This window comes from Trichomycterus rosablanca, chromosome 1 (genome assembly GCF_030014385.1).
Source record: "Trichomycterus rosablanca isolate fTriRos1 chromosome 1, fTriRos1.hap1, whole genome shotgun sequence".
Classification (NCBI taxonomy): Eukaryota; Metazoa; Chordata; class Actinopteri; order Siluriformes; family Trichomycteridae; genus Trichomycterus; species Trichomycterus rosablanca.
The window spans coordinates 13,039,958-13,061,646 of record NC_085988.1 but is presented as its reverse complement, the minus strand read 5'-3'; the positions used below and the strand labels follow the sequence as shown (position 1 = coordinate 13,061,646).

The 21,689-nt window shown below is 40.9% G+C and overlaps 1 protein-coding gene across 1 annotated transcript in view; it reads left to right on the top strand.

The window, feature by feature from the left end:
* Positions 1-21,689, top strand: part of trappc9 (trafficking protein particle complex subunit 9) — a 344,576-nt gene that overhangs the window by 90,455 nt on the left and 232,432 nt on the right. Inside the window, exon 12 of the mRNA XM_063018274.1 lies at positions 19,362-19,447. Coding sequence (XP_062874344.1) covers positions 19,362-19,447 — 86 coding nt within the window. The remainder of the gene's footprint in view (positions 1-19,361; positions 19,448-21,689) is intronic.

The window sequence follows — 21,689 nt, the reverse complement described above, 5'->3', positions numbered from 1 at the left end:
CACTATTACACATACTACTACTACTACTACTACTACTACTGATACTACTACTATTACATATATTACTACCACTACACATACTACTACTACACATATTACTATTGCTACACATACTACTGCTACACATACTATTAATTCTAGTACTGCTGCTATAGACACATACTGTTACTACACATAATACTACTAGTACACATACTACTAGTAGTACACATACAATTACTACACATACTACTACTACTACTACTGCACATACTTCTACTAGTACACATACTATTACTACACATACTATTACTACTCATACTACTACTAATACTGCTTCTATTACACATACTACCACTATTACACATACTACTACTAGTACACATACTATTACTACTCATACTATTACTACTCATACTACTACTAATACTGCTTCTATTACACATACTACCACTATTACACATACTTCTACTAGTACACATACTATTACTACTCATACTATTACTACTCATACTACTACTAATACTGCTTCTATTACACATACTACCACTATTACACATACTACTACTAGTACACATACAATTACTACTCATACTACTACTACTACTACTACACATACTACTACTACTACTACTACACATACTTCTACTAGTACACATACTATTACTACACATACTATTACTACTCATACTATTACTACTCATACTATTACTACTAGTACTGTTTCTATTACACATACTACCACTATTACACATACTACCACTATTACACATACTACTACTACTACTACTGATACTACTACTATTACACATATTACTACTACACATACTACTATTACTACTACTACACATATTACTACTACTACTACTCATACTACTACTAATACACATACTATTAATACTAGTACTGCTATAGACACATACTAGTATTAGTACACATACTATTACTACACATAATACTACTATTACACATATTACTACTACTACTACTCATACTACTATTATTTCTACTCCTCATACCACTACTACTACTACTACTACTACTACACATACTACTACTACTCATACTACTACTCCTCAAACTACTACTACTACTACTACACATACTACTACTACTCATACTACTACTCCTCATACTACTACTACTACTACTCATACTACTATTATTTCTACTCCTCATACCACTACTACTACTACTACTACTACTACTACTACTACTACACATACTACTACTACTCATACTACTACTCCTCAAACTACTACTACTACTACTACACATACTACTACTACTCATACTACTACTCCTCATACTACTACTACTACTACTACTCATACTACTATTATTTCTACTCCTCATACTACTACTACTACACATACTATTACTTTTCATACTACTACTAATACTCATACTACTACTAGTACACATACAATTACTACACATACTACTACTACTACACATACTTCTACTAGTACACATACTACTACTACTACTACTACTATTACACATATTACTACTACACATACTACTATTACTACTACTACTCATATTACTACTACTACTCATACTACTACTAATACACATACTATTAATACTAGTACTGCTATAGACACATACTATTACTACACATACTATTACTACACATACTACTACTACTACTACACATACTAGTATTAGTACACATACTATTACTACACATAATACTACTATTACACATATTACTACTACTACTACTCATACTACTATTATTTCTACTCCTCATACTACTACTACTACTACTACTACTACTCATACTACTATTATTTCTACTCCTCATACTACTACTACTACTACTACTACTACTCATACTACTATTATTTCTACTCCTCATACTATTATACATACTACTACTATTATACATACTACTACTATTAGTAGTACTACCATTATTACACATATCATTAATACTACTACTACCAATACTACTCATACTACTACTCATAGTACTACTCATACTTCTACTACTAAACATACTAATACTACTACTACTCATACTAATACTTCTATACGTACCACGCATACTTTTACTGCTACAAAGCATATCACTGTTACACACACTCTTATGTATATAATGCAAAACCCATGTTTTCAGTGATTATAGCCCAGACTACCCTGTCTCTGCCTTGTCTCCGCCCTGTCACTGCCTCATCTCTGCCTCGTTTGTGCCTTGTCTCTGTATGCTAGGACATCATTAGGTAGTTTTATTTAAAGCTTCTCTGTTTGTTTTTTTTGGATTGGCTGATAATCTGAAACGAACTGATCTGTTTCTCTCAGAATCGGACTGTCAGCTCGTCTAATTGTCATGCTGAGATCCTCTCGACTGGAATCCGGCTCAGCTCTGCGCTGCTCTCTAATTTCCTCTCTCGTATTCTCCTCGCTGCTTCTTTCACTCTGGTTTTCTCTACAGGAGGCATTGCTGCACATAACCGCAGCCTCTCATTCTGCCTCTGTGCTGCTTTTTCTTTGTGTTTCCTGCCTCCTCTCGTTATGGAACTGGTGACGTCACATTTTGCCTGCAACCCCCTGTTTTTCTTTTTGTTCTGGAGTTGCTGTGTGATTCCATTTACTTTGTGTTTAACTGTGATTCTTGTTCTTTTCTGTTTTTTTTCTTTGGTTTTTCTCAGTTCTCTGGCTATCATAGCTACACATGCGGTGGTGTGAAAAAGGATTTGCCCCCCTTTTGATTGCCTTTGTTATTGTCACACTTGATGATTTCACATTTTGCAAAAACGAATCAAAACCATAAAATCCACAAAACGTCTGTGTGGAATTGAAATGTGGAATTGACGTCACAGTAGTACGACAGTTGTGATACAATATGAGATTCCCCTGCAATTGCTATTCAGTTAAATGCTGATTACCAATTCATGTTTTTTTTTTAATTTTATTTATGCTTTTTCTCCCAATTTAGCGTAGTCAATTTGTCTTCCGCTGCTGGGGGATCCCTGACTGCAGTCGAGGTGGGTATATTGCTGCTCACGCCTCCTCTGACCCGCACGCAGCCCTTAGCAAACCCTTTTTCACCCATGCATTCTGCACAGGCGCCTCTCTATCTGCCAATCAGGGTCCTCACACAGCGTTTTGAAGACCCCACCCACATAGTCCGGTCATCCTGCCTATGCCCGCTAAATGGCGCCCAGCTGACCGGTGGCAACACCGAGTTTCGAACCGAGGAGTTCAGAATCTCTGTGCTGGTGTGCTAGTGGATTATCCCACCAATTCATTTCCTTTTTTTATTAGGTATTTTACCTTGCCTTTTATTTCTACCTACTGTAAAACCCCATCTTTTTTATAAACCATGTCTCGAACACTTGCTCAGTGATCATCCTCATAAGATTTTCACTAGTTTTTTGATGCAGTTGTTCACAAAAGCCTGAATGCATGCTTTGCTCTTTCTGCTCTGAGGCTGCGGTTATGTGCAGCAATGCCTCCTGTAGAGAAAACCAGAGTGAAAGAAGCACCGAGCAGAATACGAGAGAGAGAAAACGAGAGAGGAAATTAGAGAGCAGCGCCGAGCTGAGTCGGATTCCAATAATATTCTCATTAAGCATTACAGGAGAAGACTCGGGGTCTGTCTGAAAACCTAGCGCCCTCTTTACATAGACACATTTTATATCATCCTACACTCCCGAGAAGAGGGCGTGTCTAAATTCTTAGATTGCTTAAAGTGCTCCTACTGAGGCGCCTTAATTCTGAGTGATGATCTGACTGGCAGTTGTAGCCTAATGATTAAGGTACTGGTTCAGTAATCAAAAGGTTGCCGGTTCAAGCCTCCCCACTGCCAGGTTGTGACTTTGGGCCCTTGAGCAAGGCCCTTAACCTTCAATTGCTTAGATTGTATACTTCACAACTGTAAGTCACTTTGGATAAAAGTGTCTGCTAAATGCTGAAAATGTAAATGTAAATAACTGAATAACAAGGGAGCATTAGATGTCTCCTCGGCGCTGAAGGCAATCCCAGCATTCAGTGCGGCACATTTTTCTCACTAACAATTAAAAACATGGTGGACGGATGCGGAGCAACCAACAGATTTCAAAAGAACACAAATTCTCATTGATGTTTAATTTGTATAAAGGTGCACAAGTGTTACTTATCTGTGACAGTTTAACAGTCTTAGCGGAACCCTTTTTCACCCGTGCATTCTGCACAGGCGCCTCTGTATCTGCCAATCAGGGTCCTTACACAGCGTTTTGAAGACCCCACACACATAGTCCGGTCATCCCGCCCTGCAGGCACTGCCAATTATGCCCGCTAAATGGCGCCCAGCCTACCGGTGGCACCGCCGAGTTCCGAACCGAGGAGTTCAGAATCTCTGCGCTGGTGTGCTATCTCACTTATCTGTGAAAGTTTAACAGTTCTCGGTACACAGAGGGAGATGTTAGCTGGCGTGCTAGCGGGTTGTGCCACCTCAGACCGTCGGTTTGAATGGCCCGAGGCTAACTGTTTTAGCTAAGTAAGCTAAAACTGTGGTGGCGTGATCTCAGTCTAAGTAGCGCGTCTAAATAATCTGAATTATTAATAGAGTTCGATGTCTTATTAGAACCCGCTCTACTGAGGCAGCTGATCAGGTAGGAAGTAGACAGTAGGCAGCGAGGCAGCTCACTAGGTTTTCGAACAGACCCTCAGTCCCTCAGTCATGTTATGTTGACAGAAGTGCCAATGATTGTTTGGTTATGCTGGAATTTAGCAATTTCTTATCAGGATTTTCTACTTTTAGTATTTTAATGATCTGTTTTTTAACCGAGGGGTCTTGGGGACTGACTGTATACAATAAATCCATGTTTTTACATGCTGGATAAATCCAATAATGGTTTAACACATCAAATGTTAACAAATCCTTGTACATAAAGCAGCTGAAGCGCTAATGGCTTTTGAACACGGCCTTGTGAAACTAATTTCGGCTTGATGTAGCTCTTGGTGAGCATTTCCATCTCATCAGGCGAGCACATTTCCACCCACGGCCTGCAGCTAACGTCTTTGCGTGTACGTGTGTTTTCTTTTTGATTCCTTTCCTCCCGTGCTGTGAATATCGCCCGGAAGTAGTCGGGAGACTCGGGATGGATCCGGCTTTATTAACCAGCTGGGAATCTCCTGTTGAGCTTCTTCTCCCAGTCTGTCAGTCAGGGAAGATCAGTCAGAGTGAAGAAGCAGTTCCTCAGGTCTCATCTCTCCGCCCGATCGTGAAGGAAGACCCGAGGCTGACGGAGCCGGCTCCAGCTCTGAATGATCGAGGTTAAACCCGAACGGAGCCGTAATTTTCCACCCTGAACGAAAAATCTCGGCGTTTATGTTAAAGCCAGGATTACCCGAGACTGGGGGGGGGCATTTTTTAACTTGATAGAGGCAGCATTAAACCTGACACCTAATCCACCAGGCACTACAAACACAACAACACACGTATTAATCATAAACGCAGGAGGCTCTTTTACACCCTCCTCTCTGTGCTCGAGGGCTTTTCAAACTGGGATAAAACTTCTGCTACTTTTTATGTGCAGATCAGCTTTCGATTAATAATTTTAAGTCTGATTTGGTATCAAAATGGGATTTCGTTATGGGTCATGTGATGTATTATAACCCAACACAACCTGTCCACATTTCATACATACACCGATCAGCCATAACATTAAAACCACCTCCTTGTTTCTACACTCACTGTCCATTTTATCAGCTCCACTTACCATATAGAAGCACTTTGTAGTTCTACAACTACTGACTGTAGTCCATCTGTTTCTCTACATGCTTTGTTATCCCCCTTTCACCCTGTTCTTTAATGGTCAGGACTCTCACAGGACCACCACAGAGCAGGTATTATTTAGGTGGTGGATCATTCTCAGCACTGCAGTGACACTGACATGGTGGTGGTGTGTTAGTGTGTGTTGTGCTGGTATGAGTGGATCAGACACAGCAGCGCTGCTGGAGTTTTTAAACGCCTCACTGTCACTGCTGGACTGAGAATAGTCCACCAACCAAAAATATCCAGCCAACAGCACCCCGTGGGCAGCGTCCTGTGACCACTGATGAAGGTCTAGAAGATGAGCGACTCAAACAGCAGCAATAGATGAGCGATCGTCTCTGACTTTACATCTACAAGGTGGACCAACTAGGTAGGAGCGTCTAATAGAGTGGACAGTGAGTGGACACGGTATTTAAAAACTCCAGCAGCGCCGCTGTGTCTGATCCACTCATACCAGCACAACACACACTAACACACCACCACCATGTCAGTGTCACTGCAGTGCTGAGAATGATCCACCACCTAAATAATACCTGCTTTTTGAGGGTCCTGACCTTTGAGTCTCTCACTGTTTTCAAAAGACTATTAAACCTGCTGGTAGGGCTTGAAGCAGCAATCTTCTAATTACTGGTCGAGTACTTCAACCACTGAGCTACCACTGCCCTTACTTTAACTACTGGCATGTTTTGGGAGGTGGTACATACCGGAGGAAGCACACACAGGCATTGGAGAACATATCAAACCAACCAGGAACAATTTTTTTTTATTTATTTATGCATTTTCTCCCAATTTAGTGTAGTCAATCTGTCTTCCGCTGCTGGGGAGGGTATGTTGCTGCTCACGTCTCCTCCGACATGTGCACAGTCCTATCGGACCCTTTCTTTTAGATTAGATTTTAGATTATCTGCTAATCAGGGTCCTTGCACAGCGTTTGAAGACCCCACCCACATTGTCCGGTCATCCACCCCCTAGCAGACACGTCGGCCAATTAGTGTCTTCTGCAGGCACCGCTAATTAGGCCCGCTAGATGACGCCCAGCCGACCGGTGGCGACGTCGAGTTTCGAACCGAGGATTTCAGAATCTCGGTGCTGGTGTGCTAGTGGAATATCCCGCTGCGCCACCTGGGCGCTCAGGAAACCTTTTTAACCACTCATCCGCTGAAGCCGTTAACCTTGAAGCAGAACAACACTGTCTCTTCTGTAAAAAGCTCAGTTTTGGGTCGATAGCAATGTTTAATATTCAAACTCCAGAGCTCTAGAGCTTGAGATGTCAGCGGTGGTCGGCTAATGCTGTTTGTAAATGTAAACATCTGCTACCACAACTGTGAGAATACTATTTATCAGCTCTGACAGTTGCCTCATGTTGTTCTGTGATCTTAGATATCAACGTGCTGATTGTTATTATTGATAATGCTCGCTGTTCATTATCCATCACACTAACAAAACAAATAACCACACACTCACACCTTCAGTTAAATTTTTTTTATTGATTCTTCATTAAGTAAATGATTCATGTTCCTGAGTATGTTTAAGTCCCGCACTTCTTTTATTTCTTTCTTTCTCTTTAAGCGGAGTGTTTGATTGTGTAGACAGTGACATTTCCACCTCTCCTCTGGGTTAAACGCTCGCGTGTCGAGATGGGAAACGTCTCTGCTTCATTATTCTAAACCCCCGCAGTCCTGTTTTAATGAACCGCCCCAAAACTGTCTCCAGGGTCTCTTAGTTAGTGCAGCAAACCTGTGGGACTGAGGGAGCGTTAATGAAAAGCCTCAACACTTCAGGTGTGTTCTGGATTTAATTGGCTTTGTGCTCACCGAGGTTCCATGCAGTGACCGCTGGTATATACTGCTAAAATAAAAGAAAGACTTTCATTTCAATTTCAGCTTTTTTATGGTAAAGCTTTTCTACTATAATTGAGCAAACGTATGAATAGTTAATTCTGGAATTCTGGACAACCTGGTGAAGATCTGGAAAATATAAACAACAAGCAAATCCCTATAAAAAATACACTGTGTATTAATAATATAAACTTCTGGCTCCTCAGCTGAAGAAAAATAGATGAATGGCTTTGTTTGTTTTATATACATCAGCCATAACATTAAAACCACCTCCTTGTTTGTAAAACCACTGTCCATTTTATCAGCTCCACTTACCATATAGGAGCACTTTGTAGTTCTACAATTACTGACTGTAGTCCATCTGTTTCTCTGCATGCTTTGTTAGCCCCCTTTCACCCTGTTCTTCAATGGTCAGGACTCTCACAGGACCACCACAGAGCAGGTATTATTTAGATGGTGGATCATTCTCAGCACTGCAGTGACACTGACATGTTGGTGGTGTGTTAGTGTGTGTTGTGCTGGTATGAGTTTTTAAACACCTCACTGTCACTGCTGGACTGAGAATAGTCCACCAACCAAAAATATGTCCAGCCAACAGCGCCCCGTGGGGAGCGTCCTGTGACCTCTGATGAAGGTCTAGAAGATGACCGACTCAAACAGCAGCAATAGATGAGCGATCGTCTCTGACTTTACATCTACAAGGTGGACCAACTAGGTAGGAGTGTCTAATAGAGTGGACAGTTAGTGGACATTGTATTTAAAAACTCCAGCAGCGCCGCTGTGTCTGATCCATTCATACCAGCACAACACACTAACACACCACCACCATGTCAGTGTCACTGCAGTGCTGAGAATGATCCACCACCTAAATAATACCTGCTCTATGGTGGTCCTGTGGGGGTCCTGACCATTGAAGAACAGCATGAGTAATTGACAGCAGTCAGTAATTGTAGAACTACAAAGTGCTTCTATATGGTAAGTGGAGCTGATAAAATGGACAGTGAGTGTAGAAACAAGGAGGTGGTTTTAATGTTATGGCTGATCATTGTATAATATTATGATAAAATATAATTAATATTTTTCTGCATATCGCAGCTTGTTTGGAGGCTGGGGTGAGAGCTACAGCCATTCAGCCATTATACAGACAGGGTTAAGGACCTTGCTCAAGGGCCCAATAGTGGCTGCATGTCCGAGCCTGGATTTGAACCGACAGTCTTCCGATTAATAGCCCAAAGCTCCACCCACTAGGCTACCACTGTCCTGACTTGACTTCTGTAGCATTTTGTGCGCATTATAAACATGACATAGATCCATTACGCCCAACAGGACGTCATGTGATCAGCGCCCATCTCCACACACTCGTTTGGATAAATCAGACCCAGATAAAACAGAGCCAGCGCGAGTCTTTTAAATTCCACACGACAAACAAAATGAAGACAAAGAGCCTCAGTTAAACGGTGCGTCATTAGAGACGCGGAATTAATTTGACGTGATTTATATGAACCTTTCAATGAAGCACATTAAACCGCTTCCTTGGTGCCGCCGCCAGGCTTCTGTGTACCTGTACTGTTTCTTTGGTTTGTGTTGTTGCAGGGCAGGTTGAGCGCAGATATGCATGTGAGAACATTCTGGAAAAAAACACAGAAATGATATGAATAAAAAACATAGTGTTAAGAATGAAATCAATACAAAAAGAAAATCTTTACTTAGGAAGAATTTTACAGTTCTTAATTGTGTTGCGAAATCTTAAAAGTACGTATTACAAAAACATATAATAAATATTAAAACTAAGAGTCTATAAATCTATAAAAATCCCTATAACTACAATTTTTATATTAAAAATAAAATTAAATGTCGCAAAACCAGTATGTTTTTAAACTGGATTCAGAATTATTCAAGCAGCACTAATTCTATGAGTGATCGTGTGGATCAAAAGCAGTCCTGTTTTAGTTTTTTTGTTTTTTTGTTTGAGTGGATTGTTAGATTTGGGCTATACTGTTTATGGAGATCAGCAAGATACGTAGAAGCAAAATAGTCCAGGACCACGACCGTCATTAGCAGTAATTTGTAGACAGTAAAGACCTTGACAAGCTGCCACAGTAAACTGAATAAAACCAAAATAATGTGAGCAGGATGTTCTTGTTAAAGTTATTCAAAACTACTCAACTGGACTTTATTTTAAAGTGCCTGTATTAAAAGCAATCCGCAGTCGTTATTGTGCTGTTGTTCTACCCCCAACTTTTCTCACAGTTTTATAATCACTTCTTTATTAAGTAGACCAGGACTAATCAGTATTGTGGCTCTATGACTGTTGTGACTAAACAGTTGAACCACATACTAGTGTAAAAAATTATTATAATTGTTGTTATTTTATTTATTTATTATTTTTATTTTAATCTGTGTTAAGTGCAGTCATGTTTATTCTGATCCGACGACTACATGGACAGTGAGTTTCCAGAGTATCCTGTCTACTGTTAGTTTTTTTCTGTAATGACTCAGTCATTGTTACTTTAATTGTACTCATCTGTTTTGTGGCTGGCTGTCCTCTTCCTCTTTCACCTTCCAAGCATAATTGCCTTTTATATGCCGAGTCAAAAAATGATATAAAGCAACACGGAATGCTTTTTTGGTGGTATAGAAATGTCTGTTAATGGCAGAAAGCTGGCTCGGTGGGTAGCACTGACGCGTCACAGCATGAAACTTCTGAGTTTATTTTCCAGGTGGAGCGGTCCGGGTGCTTTCTGTGTGGGAACTTTGTGGGTTTCTTGCGGTCAGGTTAACTGGAGATACTAAAAGTGTGTGTGTGTTGCCTTGTGATGGACTGGTTACCTGTCCAGGGTGTTTCCTGCCTTTTACCCAGTGAATTGACCCTGAATAGAACAAAGCGGTGGTAAGACAGACAATGAATGAATGAATGAATGAATGAAATGTGTTTTAGTTATAATACTATTTAACTTCATGGCATGACCTCATAACTCCTCGATAGTGATTGATTGCCGACAGCTCGTTACTTATTTGTGCTCATATAAATAGGGCTAGTTGGACTGTATTATAAAATAGTGGCCATTTGCCACATTCAGGAACAAAGCCAAAAGGAAATTTGTTTAAATGGTTAGATGGAATATGTCCAAAACAGAGGTGGAAAGTAACAAATTACATTTACTCGTGTTACTGTAATTGAGTAGTTTTTTGTATACTTGTACTTTTTAAAGTAGATTTTACAGCCTGTAATTTTACTTTTACTTAAGTATGTTTTGTATTAAGAATTGTAATTCGCTACATTTTAAATAACATCCATTACTGAGTAAAAAAAAAACGCAAAAAAAAAACACGTCTGGGAAACTGCTGCAGTGAATTCTGCGATGAAAAATAAACTGGTGCTAAAATAAAGGAGCTGTAATCTAGGTATAGAGTAGGGAGGGAAGGGTGATTTTAAAAGTTTAGCATGTTTGGAGTTTGATGTTTCGTTATTTGACAACATAGTCTGACGTCAAAGAATGGCAAGGTTTTGTCTTACATCTTGAAGGTTTTCTTTGGGTCATTTAGTGAAAGTCACAACACCTGTAACCTTGACTGTAAGTTATGAGATTTGCAGTATGACTGTTGTTTGGTATTTGTTAGTGAGAAAAGAAGGCTGGTCTATAGAATCAACAGTTAATGCCAACTTCAGTGGTTATACAGTTTGAAAAGGTTTTATGGGATGGTCTGTACTAAAATAACACATTACACATCCCTAAATATTTTAAATGTTCTATCAACATGTTTTTTCTATTATATTTTAATTAAAAACAACTATTGTGAGAAATATCCACTTGTCCTGTTTGCATTACACAGGAGAGACACGCCCTCCTTCTGTTAAAAAAGTAACTAGGTAATGTTTAAATGAGTAATGAGTAAATTTTAAATGAGTTACTTTTTACTTGAGTAGATTTTTAGACTAGTAATTTTACTCGTACTTAAGTAAAAATTCATTAAAGTAAAAGTACTTTTACTTGAGTACAATATTTTAGTACTCTTTCCACCTCTAGTCCAAAACAACAACAAAAAAGGATAAAAACTGGTTTTTAAAGATGGATCTGCTGCTGTAATATGTGTTGCACAGTCCAAAGCACTCGTTCCAAAATCTACAAACAATAAGCAGGGTCAGGAGCTTCCTTCCTGCCCTGAAGCATTACAGCTGATAGACATAGAAAGCTTGTTTAACTGTATTATACGCTGACAAGTTCTAAACTCATGATCATTAAAACTTGGGCAGAGTTATGAATACATTTACATTTTCAGCATTGGGCAGATGCTTTTCTCCAAAAGGTGTCTGTGACAGCATATTGTCTAAGCAACTGAGTGTTAAGGGCCTGACAGTGGTGGGGCTTGAACCAGTGATTTTGATTACTAGTCCAGTACCTTAACCACTAGGCTACAACTGCCCCGCAATAGTGACTCTGTAGCGTTGTGATTGTGACAAGCGTTTAATGAAATGTTTTTTCCACCTGCTGCTTTACCAGCTTTTTCACATGAAACTTTCTAACGGTGCGCTGCATGATTTCCCCCAGGTAAGTGATGGAAGGTCACGCTCCATTAATCCAGTTCAGCACCTATACCCTGTTCACACAGGATTTATGAGCTCGGTGTGGACTGAACAATCGTCTGTGTGTGAGAAAGACAGAGTGGGTCAATAACAGACAGATTAAAACATGGTAGTAGACAGAGTGCACTTAAATAAACCCTAAATTCTAGTTTAAATGAGCATGATGAACATCCTGTTCCAAAACCGTACACATTGTTATAGAGTATCAGAAACAAGACTGGAAACTGGGTATTTTACTCACAGAATATACACTGATCAGCCATAACATTAAAACCACCTCCATACTTTTTTAGCCCCCTTTTACCCTGTTCTTTACCCTGTTCAGGACTCTCCCAGGACCACCACAGAGCAGGTATTATTTAGGTGGTGGATCATTCTCAGCACTGCAGTGACACTGACATGGTGGTGGTGTGTTAGTGTGTGTTGTGCTGGTATGAGTGGATCAGACACAGCAGTGCTGATGGAGTTTTTAAACACCTCACTGTCACTGCTGGACTGAGAATAGTCCACCAACCAAAAATATATCCAGCCAGCAGTCCCCCGTGGGCAGCATCCTGTGACCACTGATGAAGGTCTAGAAGATGACCAACTCAAACAGCAGCAATAGATGAGCGATCGTCTCTGACTTTACATCTACAAGGTGGACCAACTTGGTAGTGTCTAATAGAGTGGATAGTGAGTGGACACGGTAGTTAAAAACTCCAGCAGCGCTGCTGTTTTAGTTTATAGTCTGATCTGAGTGTATGTTATCTGTATGTTATATGAGAGTAGAGGAAGCAAATAAAAAAAGGTATCGACACTTAGCACTTCACCCATGAGCACGTGAGGCGAGTACCTGTCGGCTGATGAAGGGAGCGTCTGTTGGTTCTTTGCTCTGGCCCTGTTTAGCTGAGAAGTGGGCTTTCCATGCCTGCAACACTTTGCTCAGGTGCCTCGATCCAACAACTGCTGATTTTGAGGTGTTTTAATCGGACTTTTCTTTATCTCTGAACATGTACAGATGCGGAGCACAAAGGTCAGCACATACAGGGGTTGGACAAAATAACTGAAACACCTGTCATTTTAGTGTGGGAGGTTTCATGGCTAAATTGGACCAGTCTGGTGGCCAATCTTCATTAATTGCACATTGCACCAGTAAGAGCAGAGTGTGAAGGTTCAATTAGCAGGGTAAGAGCACAGTTTTGCTCAAAATATTGCAATGCACACAACATTATGGGTGACATACCAGAGTTCAAAAGAGGACAAATTGTTGGTGCACGTCTTGCTGGCGCATCTGTGACCAAGACAGCAAGTCTTTGTGATGTATCAAGAGCCACGGTATCCAGGGTAATGTCAGCATACCACCAAGAAGGACAAACCACATCCAACAGGATTAACTGTGGACGCAAGAGGAAGCTGTCTGAAAGGGATGTTCGGGTGCTAACCCGGATTGTATCCAAAAAACATAAAACCACGGCTGCCCAAATCACGGCAGAATTAAATGTGCACCTCGACTCTCCTGTTTCCACCAGAACTGTCCGTCGGGAGCTCCACAGGGTCGATATACACGGCCGGGCTGCTATAGCCAAACCTTTGGTCACTCGTGCCAATGCCAAACGTCGGTTTCAATGGTGCAAGGAGCGCAAATCTTGGGCTGTGGACAATGTGAAACATGTATTGTTCTCTGATGAGTCCACCTTTACTGTTTTCCCTACATCCGGGAGAGTTACGGTGTGGAGAAGCCCCAAAGAAGCGTACCACCCAGACTGTTGCATGCCCAGAGTGAAGCATGGGGGTGGATCAGTGATGGTTTGGGCTGCCATATCATGGCATTCCCTTGGCCCAATACTTGTGCTAGATGGGCGCGTCACTGCCAAGGACTACCGAACCATTCTGGAGGACCATGTGCATCCAATGGCGGTGCCGTGTATCAGGATGACAATGCACCAATACACACAGCAAGACTGGTGAAAGATTGGTTTGATGAACATGAAAGTGAAAGTCACCAGATCTAAATATTATTGAGCCACTTTGGGGTGTTTTGGAGAAGCGAGTCAGGAAACGTTTTCCTCCACCAGCATCACGTAGTGACCTGGCCACTATCCTGCAAGAAGAATGGCTTAAAATCCCTCTGACCACTGTGCAGGACTTGTATATGTCATTTCCAAGACGAATTGACGCTGTATTGGCCGCAAAAAGAGGCCCTACACCATACTAATAAATTATTGTGGTCTAAAACCAGGTGTTTCAGTTATTTTGTCCAACCCCTGTACTACGCGATCGTAACGTAAGGTGTTTGTGTATTTTCTCCTCTTGTTTCATGGCCACTCATAAGTACAGCAGTAGTGAGAACATATTTCCAGTAATGCTGAACATGTTGTCGGGGCTGTGATGATCCTCCACGCTGGTGGCTGACACATGCTTGGATTTGGTCCAGTTCCCTGGTTCCCTCTGTAACTGGCTGAACTAAGCTAGCTTACCACAGCCAGATGGCTGGAGGTGTCGGAGGCATAAGGGTAAGAAACAACCGAGGGGAAAAAAAATCGCTCTTTACAACTGTTTGGATGTTTGTTCCAAAAATGTTCAGATCTCATTACTGCTACTTACTGTATGTGCTGATATTGGGTTTACATTGATAGTTTGGCCAAGAATTTAGTGTATTAGAATGTTTTTCTTCCTCCAAATGTAGTAAAATGTATTACAAATCTGTTTATTCCTTAAGTGCACAGCATGTCAGACACTAAAATCCTTCTTGGATGTGTTGTTACATTAGATTCTTACCCCATTCTGTCATTTTTCTTCATAACTGATCCATATAACTGCACACTTGTTGGAGTTTAGGTCATTTGAGGACATTTAGATACATTTAGCCTTGAATCTTAGTGTTGTTTCTGCTGTATGCTTTGGGTCACTGTTGTTATTGGAGGGTGAACTGTCGCCCCAGTATGTTTTCTCTCTGTTTTAAAATGATCAAGGCCACTGTGGTCCTGGGGACACTCAAATTTTAGATGCTATTTTTTTTTTCAATACATCCTTGCCTTTCTCTATTTCTTGACCCAATTAAATCCTGGTGATCCGCTAACAGTTCCTTGACCTTCATGTTTTTTTTTCTTTTGTCCTGATAATTCAGTGTAAATTGTGACTCATGTACATTAGACTCAGGTGTACCTTTCCAAACTCTGTCCAATCAATTCACACAGCAACAGATGACTCCAGTCAAGGTCTAGATGCATTTCAAGGATAATAAAAGCAAACAGGATTGACTGCAAATTTATTGTGACTTTAAGTTTTTAGATACAGTGGGGCCAAAAAGTATTTAGTCAGCCACTGATTGTGCAGGTTCTCCTACTTAGAAAGATGAGAGAGGTCTGTAATTTTCATCATAGCTACACTTCAACTATCAGAGACAAAATGAGAAAAAAAATCCAGGAAATCACATTGTAGGATTTTTAAAGAATTTATTTGTAAATTATGGTGGAAAATAAGTATTTGGTCACCCACAAACAAGCAAGATTTCTGGCTCTCACAGACCTGTAACTTCTTCTTTAAGAAGCTCTTCTGTCCTCCACTCGTTACCTGTATTAATGGCACCTGTTTGACCTCGTTATCTGTATAAAAGACACCTGTCCACAGCCTCAAACAGTCAGACTCCAAACTCAACCATGGCCAAGACCAAAGAGCTGTCGAAGGACACCAGGAAGAAACTGTAGACCTGCACCAGGCTGGGAAGAGTGAATCTACAATAGGCAAGCAGGTTGGTGTGAATAAATCAACTGTGGGAGCAATTGTAAGAAAATGGAAGACATACAAGACCATTGATAATCTCCCTCGATCTGGGGCCCCACGCAAGATCTCATCCCGTGGGGTCAAAATGATCATGAGAACGATGAGCAAAAATCCCAGAACTACACGGAGGGACCTGATGAATGACCTGCAGAGAGCTGGGACCAAAGTAACAAAGCCTACCATCAGTATACACACTACGCCGAGAGGGATATTGTTGCACCCTGGTCCTGGAGGAACGTTGTTTCGTTTTAATTTGCACTTGTATAGAGCTGAAATGACAATAAAGCCTCTCTTGAACTCTTGAGATGCCACAGAAAGATGTGTTCAAAAAAGAGAAATGACTATTTTTATTAATTAAACAGGGCACCAGTCTTTTAATTAAGGATGATGAAAGAAAACAAGATTAACCTGACTGCAATTTAGAGAGAAACAGCAATTTTTAATTAATACATTTTTTGGTAGTTTTTGTCAGCGAGTGTAGATTGATGTATAAAAATAGCATTCATATGAATTCAGAATCAAAATCTGAATCCACCCACAAAGCTTAGTTATATTTATAAATATGTTGTAATAATCTGTGCTACAAATAATACTAGGAAAATATAACAGAATAAGGAATAAAGTAGCAGGATTAAGTTATGCTACATTAATCTTAGATAAACACCGATTAGGCATAACATTATGACCACCTGCCTAATATTGTGTTGGTCCTCCTTTTGCTGCCAAAACAGTGAGATGCTCTGTGTATTCTGACGCCTTTCTATCAGAACCAGCATTACTCTCTTCAGCAATTCGAGCTACAGTAGCTCATCTGTTGGATCGGACTGCACGGCCCAGCCTTCGCTCCCCACGTGCATCAATCCACTCCAGGGTTTGGGTCCTGTTTATCTTTCCGTCCTCCTAAAATTCTACAATCCCTCCCGTAACCTAAGGGCATCAGATGCCGGTCTCCTAGTGGTTCCCAGGTTCAGACTGAGCGGCATGGGTGGCCGATCTTTCAGTGTTGCTGCCCCTTCGCTTTGGAACTCTCTTCCATCCTCGCTATGTTCTACTACTTCTCTGTCTAAATTCAAAACCTTACTAAAAACCCATCTCTTTTCTTTGCACTTTTCCCCTTTCTCCACTGCTAGTTTGGTGTGATTGTTATTTTTGTATGTAAAGCGACCTTGGGTTTTGTGAAAGGCGCTATATACAGTGCCTTGCAAAAGTATTCAGCCCCCTTGAACTTTTCAACCTTTTGCCACATTTCAGGCTTTAAACATAACGATATGAAATTGTAATTTTTTGTGAAGAATCAACAACAAGTGGGACACAATCGTGAAGTGGAACGAAATTTATTGGATATTTTAAACTTTTTTTAGAAATAAAAAACTGAAAAGTGGGGCGTGCAATATTATTCAGCCCCCTTGCGTTAATACTTTGTAGCGCCACCTTTTGCTGCGATTACAGCTGCAAGTCGCTTGGGGTATGTCTCTATCAGTTTTGCACATCGAGAGACAGAAATTTTTGCCCATTCTTCCTTGCAAAACAGCTCGAGCTCAGTGAGGTTGGATGGAGAGCGTTTGTGAACAGCAGTTTTCAGCTCTTTCCACAGATTCTCGATGGGATTCAGGTCTGGACTTTGACTTGGCCATTCTAACACCTGGATACGTTTATTTGTGAACCATTCCATTGTAGATTTTGCTTTATGTTTTGGATCATTGTCTTGTTGGAAGATAAATCTCCGTCCCAGTCTCAGGTCTTTTGCAGACTGCAACAGGTTTTCTTCCAGAATGGTCCTGTATTTGGCTCCATCCATCTTCCCATCAATTTTAACCATCTTCCCTGTCCCTGCTGAAGAAAAGCAGGCCCAAACCATGATGCTGCCACCACCATGTTTGACAGTGGGGATGGTGTGTTCAGGGTGATGAGCTGTGTTGCTTTTACGCCAAACATAACGTTTTGCATTGTGGCCAAAAAGTTCAATTTTGGTTTCATCTGACCAGAGCACCTTCTTCCACATGCTTGGTGTGTCTCCCAGGTGACTTTTTATAGATATCTTTGAGAAATGGCTTTCTTCTTGCCACTCTTCCATAAAGGCTAGATTTTTGCAGTGTACGACTGATTGTGTCCTATGGACAGAGTCTCCCACCTCAGCTGTAGATCTCTGCAGTTCATTCAGAGTGATCATGGGCCTCTTGGCTGCATCTCTGATCAGTCTTCTCCTTGTTTGAGCTGAAAGTTTAGAGGGACGGCCGGGTCTTGGTAGATTTGCAGTGGTCTGATACTCCTTCCATTTCAATATGATCGCTTGCACAGTGCTCCTTGAGATGTTTAAAGCTTGGGAAATCTTTTTGTATCCAAATTCGGCTTTAAACTTCTCCACAACAGTATCTCGGACCTGCCTGGTGTGTTCCTTGGTCTTCATGATGCTCTCTGCGCTTTAAACAGAACTCTGAGACTATCACAGAGCAGGTGCATTTATACGGAGACTTGATTACACACAGGTGGATTCTATTTATCACCATCAGTCATTTAGGTCAACATTGGATCATTCAGAGATCCTCACTGAACTTCTGGAGTGAGTTTGCTGCACTGAAAGTAAAGGGGCTGAATAATATTGCACGCCCCACTTTTTAGTTTTTTATTTCTAAAAAAAGTTTAAAATATCCAATAAATTTCGTTCCACTTCACAATTGTGTCGCACTTGTTATTGATTCTTCACAAAAAAATTACAATTTCATATCTTTATGTTTAAAGCCTGAAATGTGGCAAAAGGTTGAAAAGTTCAAGGGGGCTGAATACTTTTGCAAGGCACTGTAAGTGTAACTTATTATTATTATTATTATTATTATTATTATCAATGAGCCTTTGCCGCCCATGACCCTGTCGTCGGTTTACCACTGTTCCTTCCTTGGACCACTTTTGATAGATACTCACCACTGCAGACCAGGAACACCCCACAGGAGCTGCAGTTTTGGAGATGCTCTGACCCAGTCGTCTAGCCATCGCAATTCAGCCCTCGTCAAACTCGTTCAAATCCTCACGCTTGTCCATTTTTCCTGCTTCTAACATCAACTTTGAGGATAAAATGTTCACCTGCTTTCTAATATATCCCCCCACTAACAGGTGCCGTGATAAAGAGATAATCACTGTTATTCACTTCACCTGTCAGTGCTCATGATGTTATGCCTGGTCGATGTAAGTGTCTGAGCAGCAGTAATTACAGTAGGTTATTGTTGATCACTATCGTGAAGTGATAGTGCAGCGACCCAGAACAGTAACCATTAACAAATATAAATACACTAAACATTAATAGAACAGTAATAATAAACTGAAAGTACTACAGATGATGCTGAACATGCCGTCTAAGGTGGTTGTAAAGATTTTATCCGTGCTGTTATATCAGATCTATTTCAGCTTTATTTTCTCTCTGTCGTTGCAGATTTCCAGTGGGTGCAGGGCGATGTGTGTGAGGTGCAGCTGATGGTGTATAACCCCATGCCCTTCGAACTCAGGGTTGAGAACATGGTAAGTCTCAACACACACTCACACTTAATTGCACTGGTCAGTCGCTGTCTGTTCTTGCTGTATCAGAGAACATGATGAAACAGAATTGCTGAAACAGTATTTAAGTATTTTAGAAAACAGCGTATCTCAGCAACCGCCTAGCAACACCCTAGAAACCACCTGGAATACCTCAGCATCCATTTAGCACTGTGGTAACCAAGCTGTGGTCCAAGTAAAACTGGTGGTACCTTAAGCTCTTTCGGCTATATCTCAGGTATATTACCCATATATTATTGGTGACGTTAGTGTTTATAAATAATACATTTTGTGGCCTTTGGTCCAAGGGTCCTTAATGTGGAGATAAAGGCTTTTATTGTGGTACAGTGTGAGGTGAAATGAAATCAGCCTGGCTGAATCTTAATGATAAATTTGTTGAAGTGGTTGATTGACTAATCATGTGATGTTTACTATTTGAGGAGGGTAATATATCTGTTAGATAGCATTTTATTTCCTGGCATTTTCCCTTCTTTTCCAATCTAGTCATATCTAATTCCCCAGTATCTCCTCTACTGCTGCAGACCCTGACCGACCCTTACTGAGGAGGGCTGTACATAACACGTTCCCCCTCTGATACGTGTGTAGTACCCAACCGCTTCTTTTCACCTGTTTGAGGCGGGTTCACACAGGAATCTGAATCAGTATCGCCTACATAGAGTCACGCACTGCTCTCCATTATTCATCATCTCTATGCAGCGCCTCGAGCAGCCAGCAGAGCCCGCTATTGCAGGAGTAATACGAAATCCCTTCAGCCCTACCACCCTCAGACACTGCCAGTCAGGTCTGTGTAGACGCTCCACTGCGGAACTGTGATTCGAACTCGAGAGCTTGAGATCTCTGCAGTTGTAGCCTAGTGGTTAAGGTACTGGACTAGTAATCGAAAGGTCTCTGGTTCAAGCCCCACCACTGTCTAGTTGCCACTGTTGGGCCATTTAACAAGGACCTTAACCCTCAATTGCTTAGACAGTATACTGTAACACTATAGCTTTGGATAAAAGCTTCTGCAAAATGCAGAAAATGTGAAAGACACCCGAGTGCTTGTTAGAAATCATTGTTTATTAAATAAATAAAAGTATTCTCTTAGTGTTTGAATTTGACGAGTGTTACAAATATGCAAAAACTGAGGTTTTCAGAGAGGCGGCAGTACATTTATTGGCAAATAAATTGGTTCCTTGAAATGAATCACTTTTTTTTGGCTGTATTAGTCACTCGATCTAATGAGATCTTTTAAAATCGGAGGTTTTTCATCCCCCTTAGCAGCTGTTCTTCTTTTCTTCCCGTCGTCTGTTTTAATTTCCCCGGTGTTGTTTCAGATTCAGAGAATCGAGAACTTGTTATTATTTCCCAGAATTAAGAAAGCGAGGAATAAACAGGAAGCGTTTCATCCCTGTCTCAGACGTGCTGACGGGTGAAAGGTCGTGTTTGAACACCTCCTCGCGGGGACGCCGGGGACGCGCTAATTAACCTTTTAAAAAAACACATGCAAATGAGATATTTCCAGTACTGGACAGGATGCAGTCACGAAGAAGGCAGAGTAACAGACGGACAGGTCAGAGATCAGTACACGCCACCGTGATATACACTATATGGACGAAAGTATTTGGACACCTGAGTATGAGCTTGTTGGACGTCCCATTTCAATGACGAATGCCCACATAGAGTGACCTCTATGTGATTTATATTTATTTTTACATTTGCGGCATTTAGCGACTTACAGTTACAGTGGAGGGGCTTGAAACAGCAACCTTCTGATCTTAATCACTGAGCTACCGCTGCTCAAAAGCAGTTTTAAATGCATAATGTGTGTTTTCACATAGTCTATTCTTAGTGGAAAAATCCCAACAACACTAATGTAACTAATGCACAAATACCAGTAAAACACACTCGTTGTACTGCTGGTAAAATGGTACACCAGGACAGCTCATAAAGCGACCAAGTGAAGTGTTTAAATTTGATTGCCTTTGAAATAATGTGAATCTTTTCAGTTAGAAGGCTTCTCACAAGACTTTGAAGTATGTCTGTGGGAATTTGTGCCTTTTCAATCATTAGAGTATTTGTAGTTGTATGGCTGGGCATTGATGTCAGTCAAGAAAGCCTCAGTTGATGTTCCGGTTTGTTTCAGAGCTGTTCAGTAAGGCTGAGGTCAGGGTCTCTGTGCAGGACACTGCAGAAAAAAAAAAAAAAAAAAGACAGACAGACGAAGCTG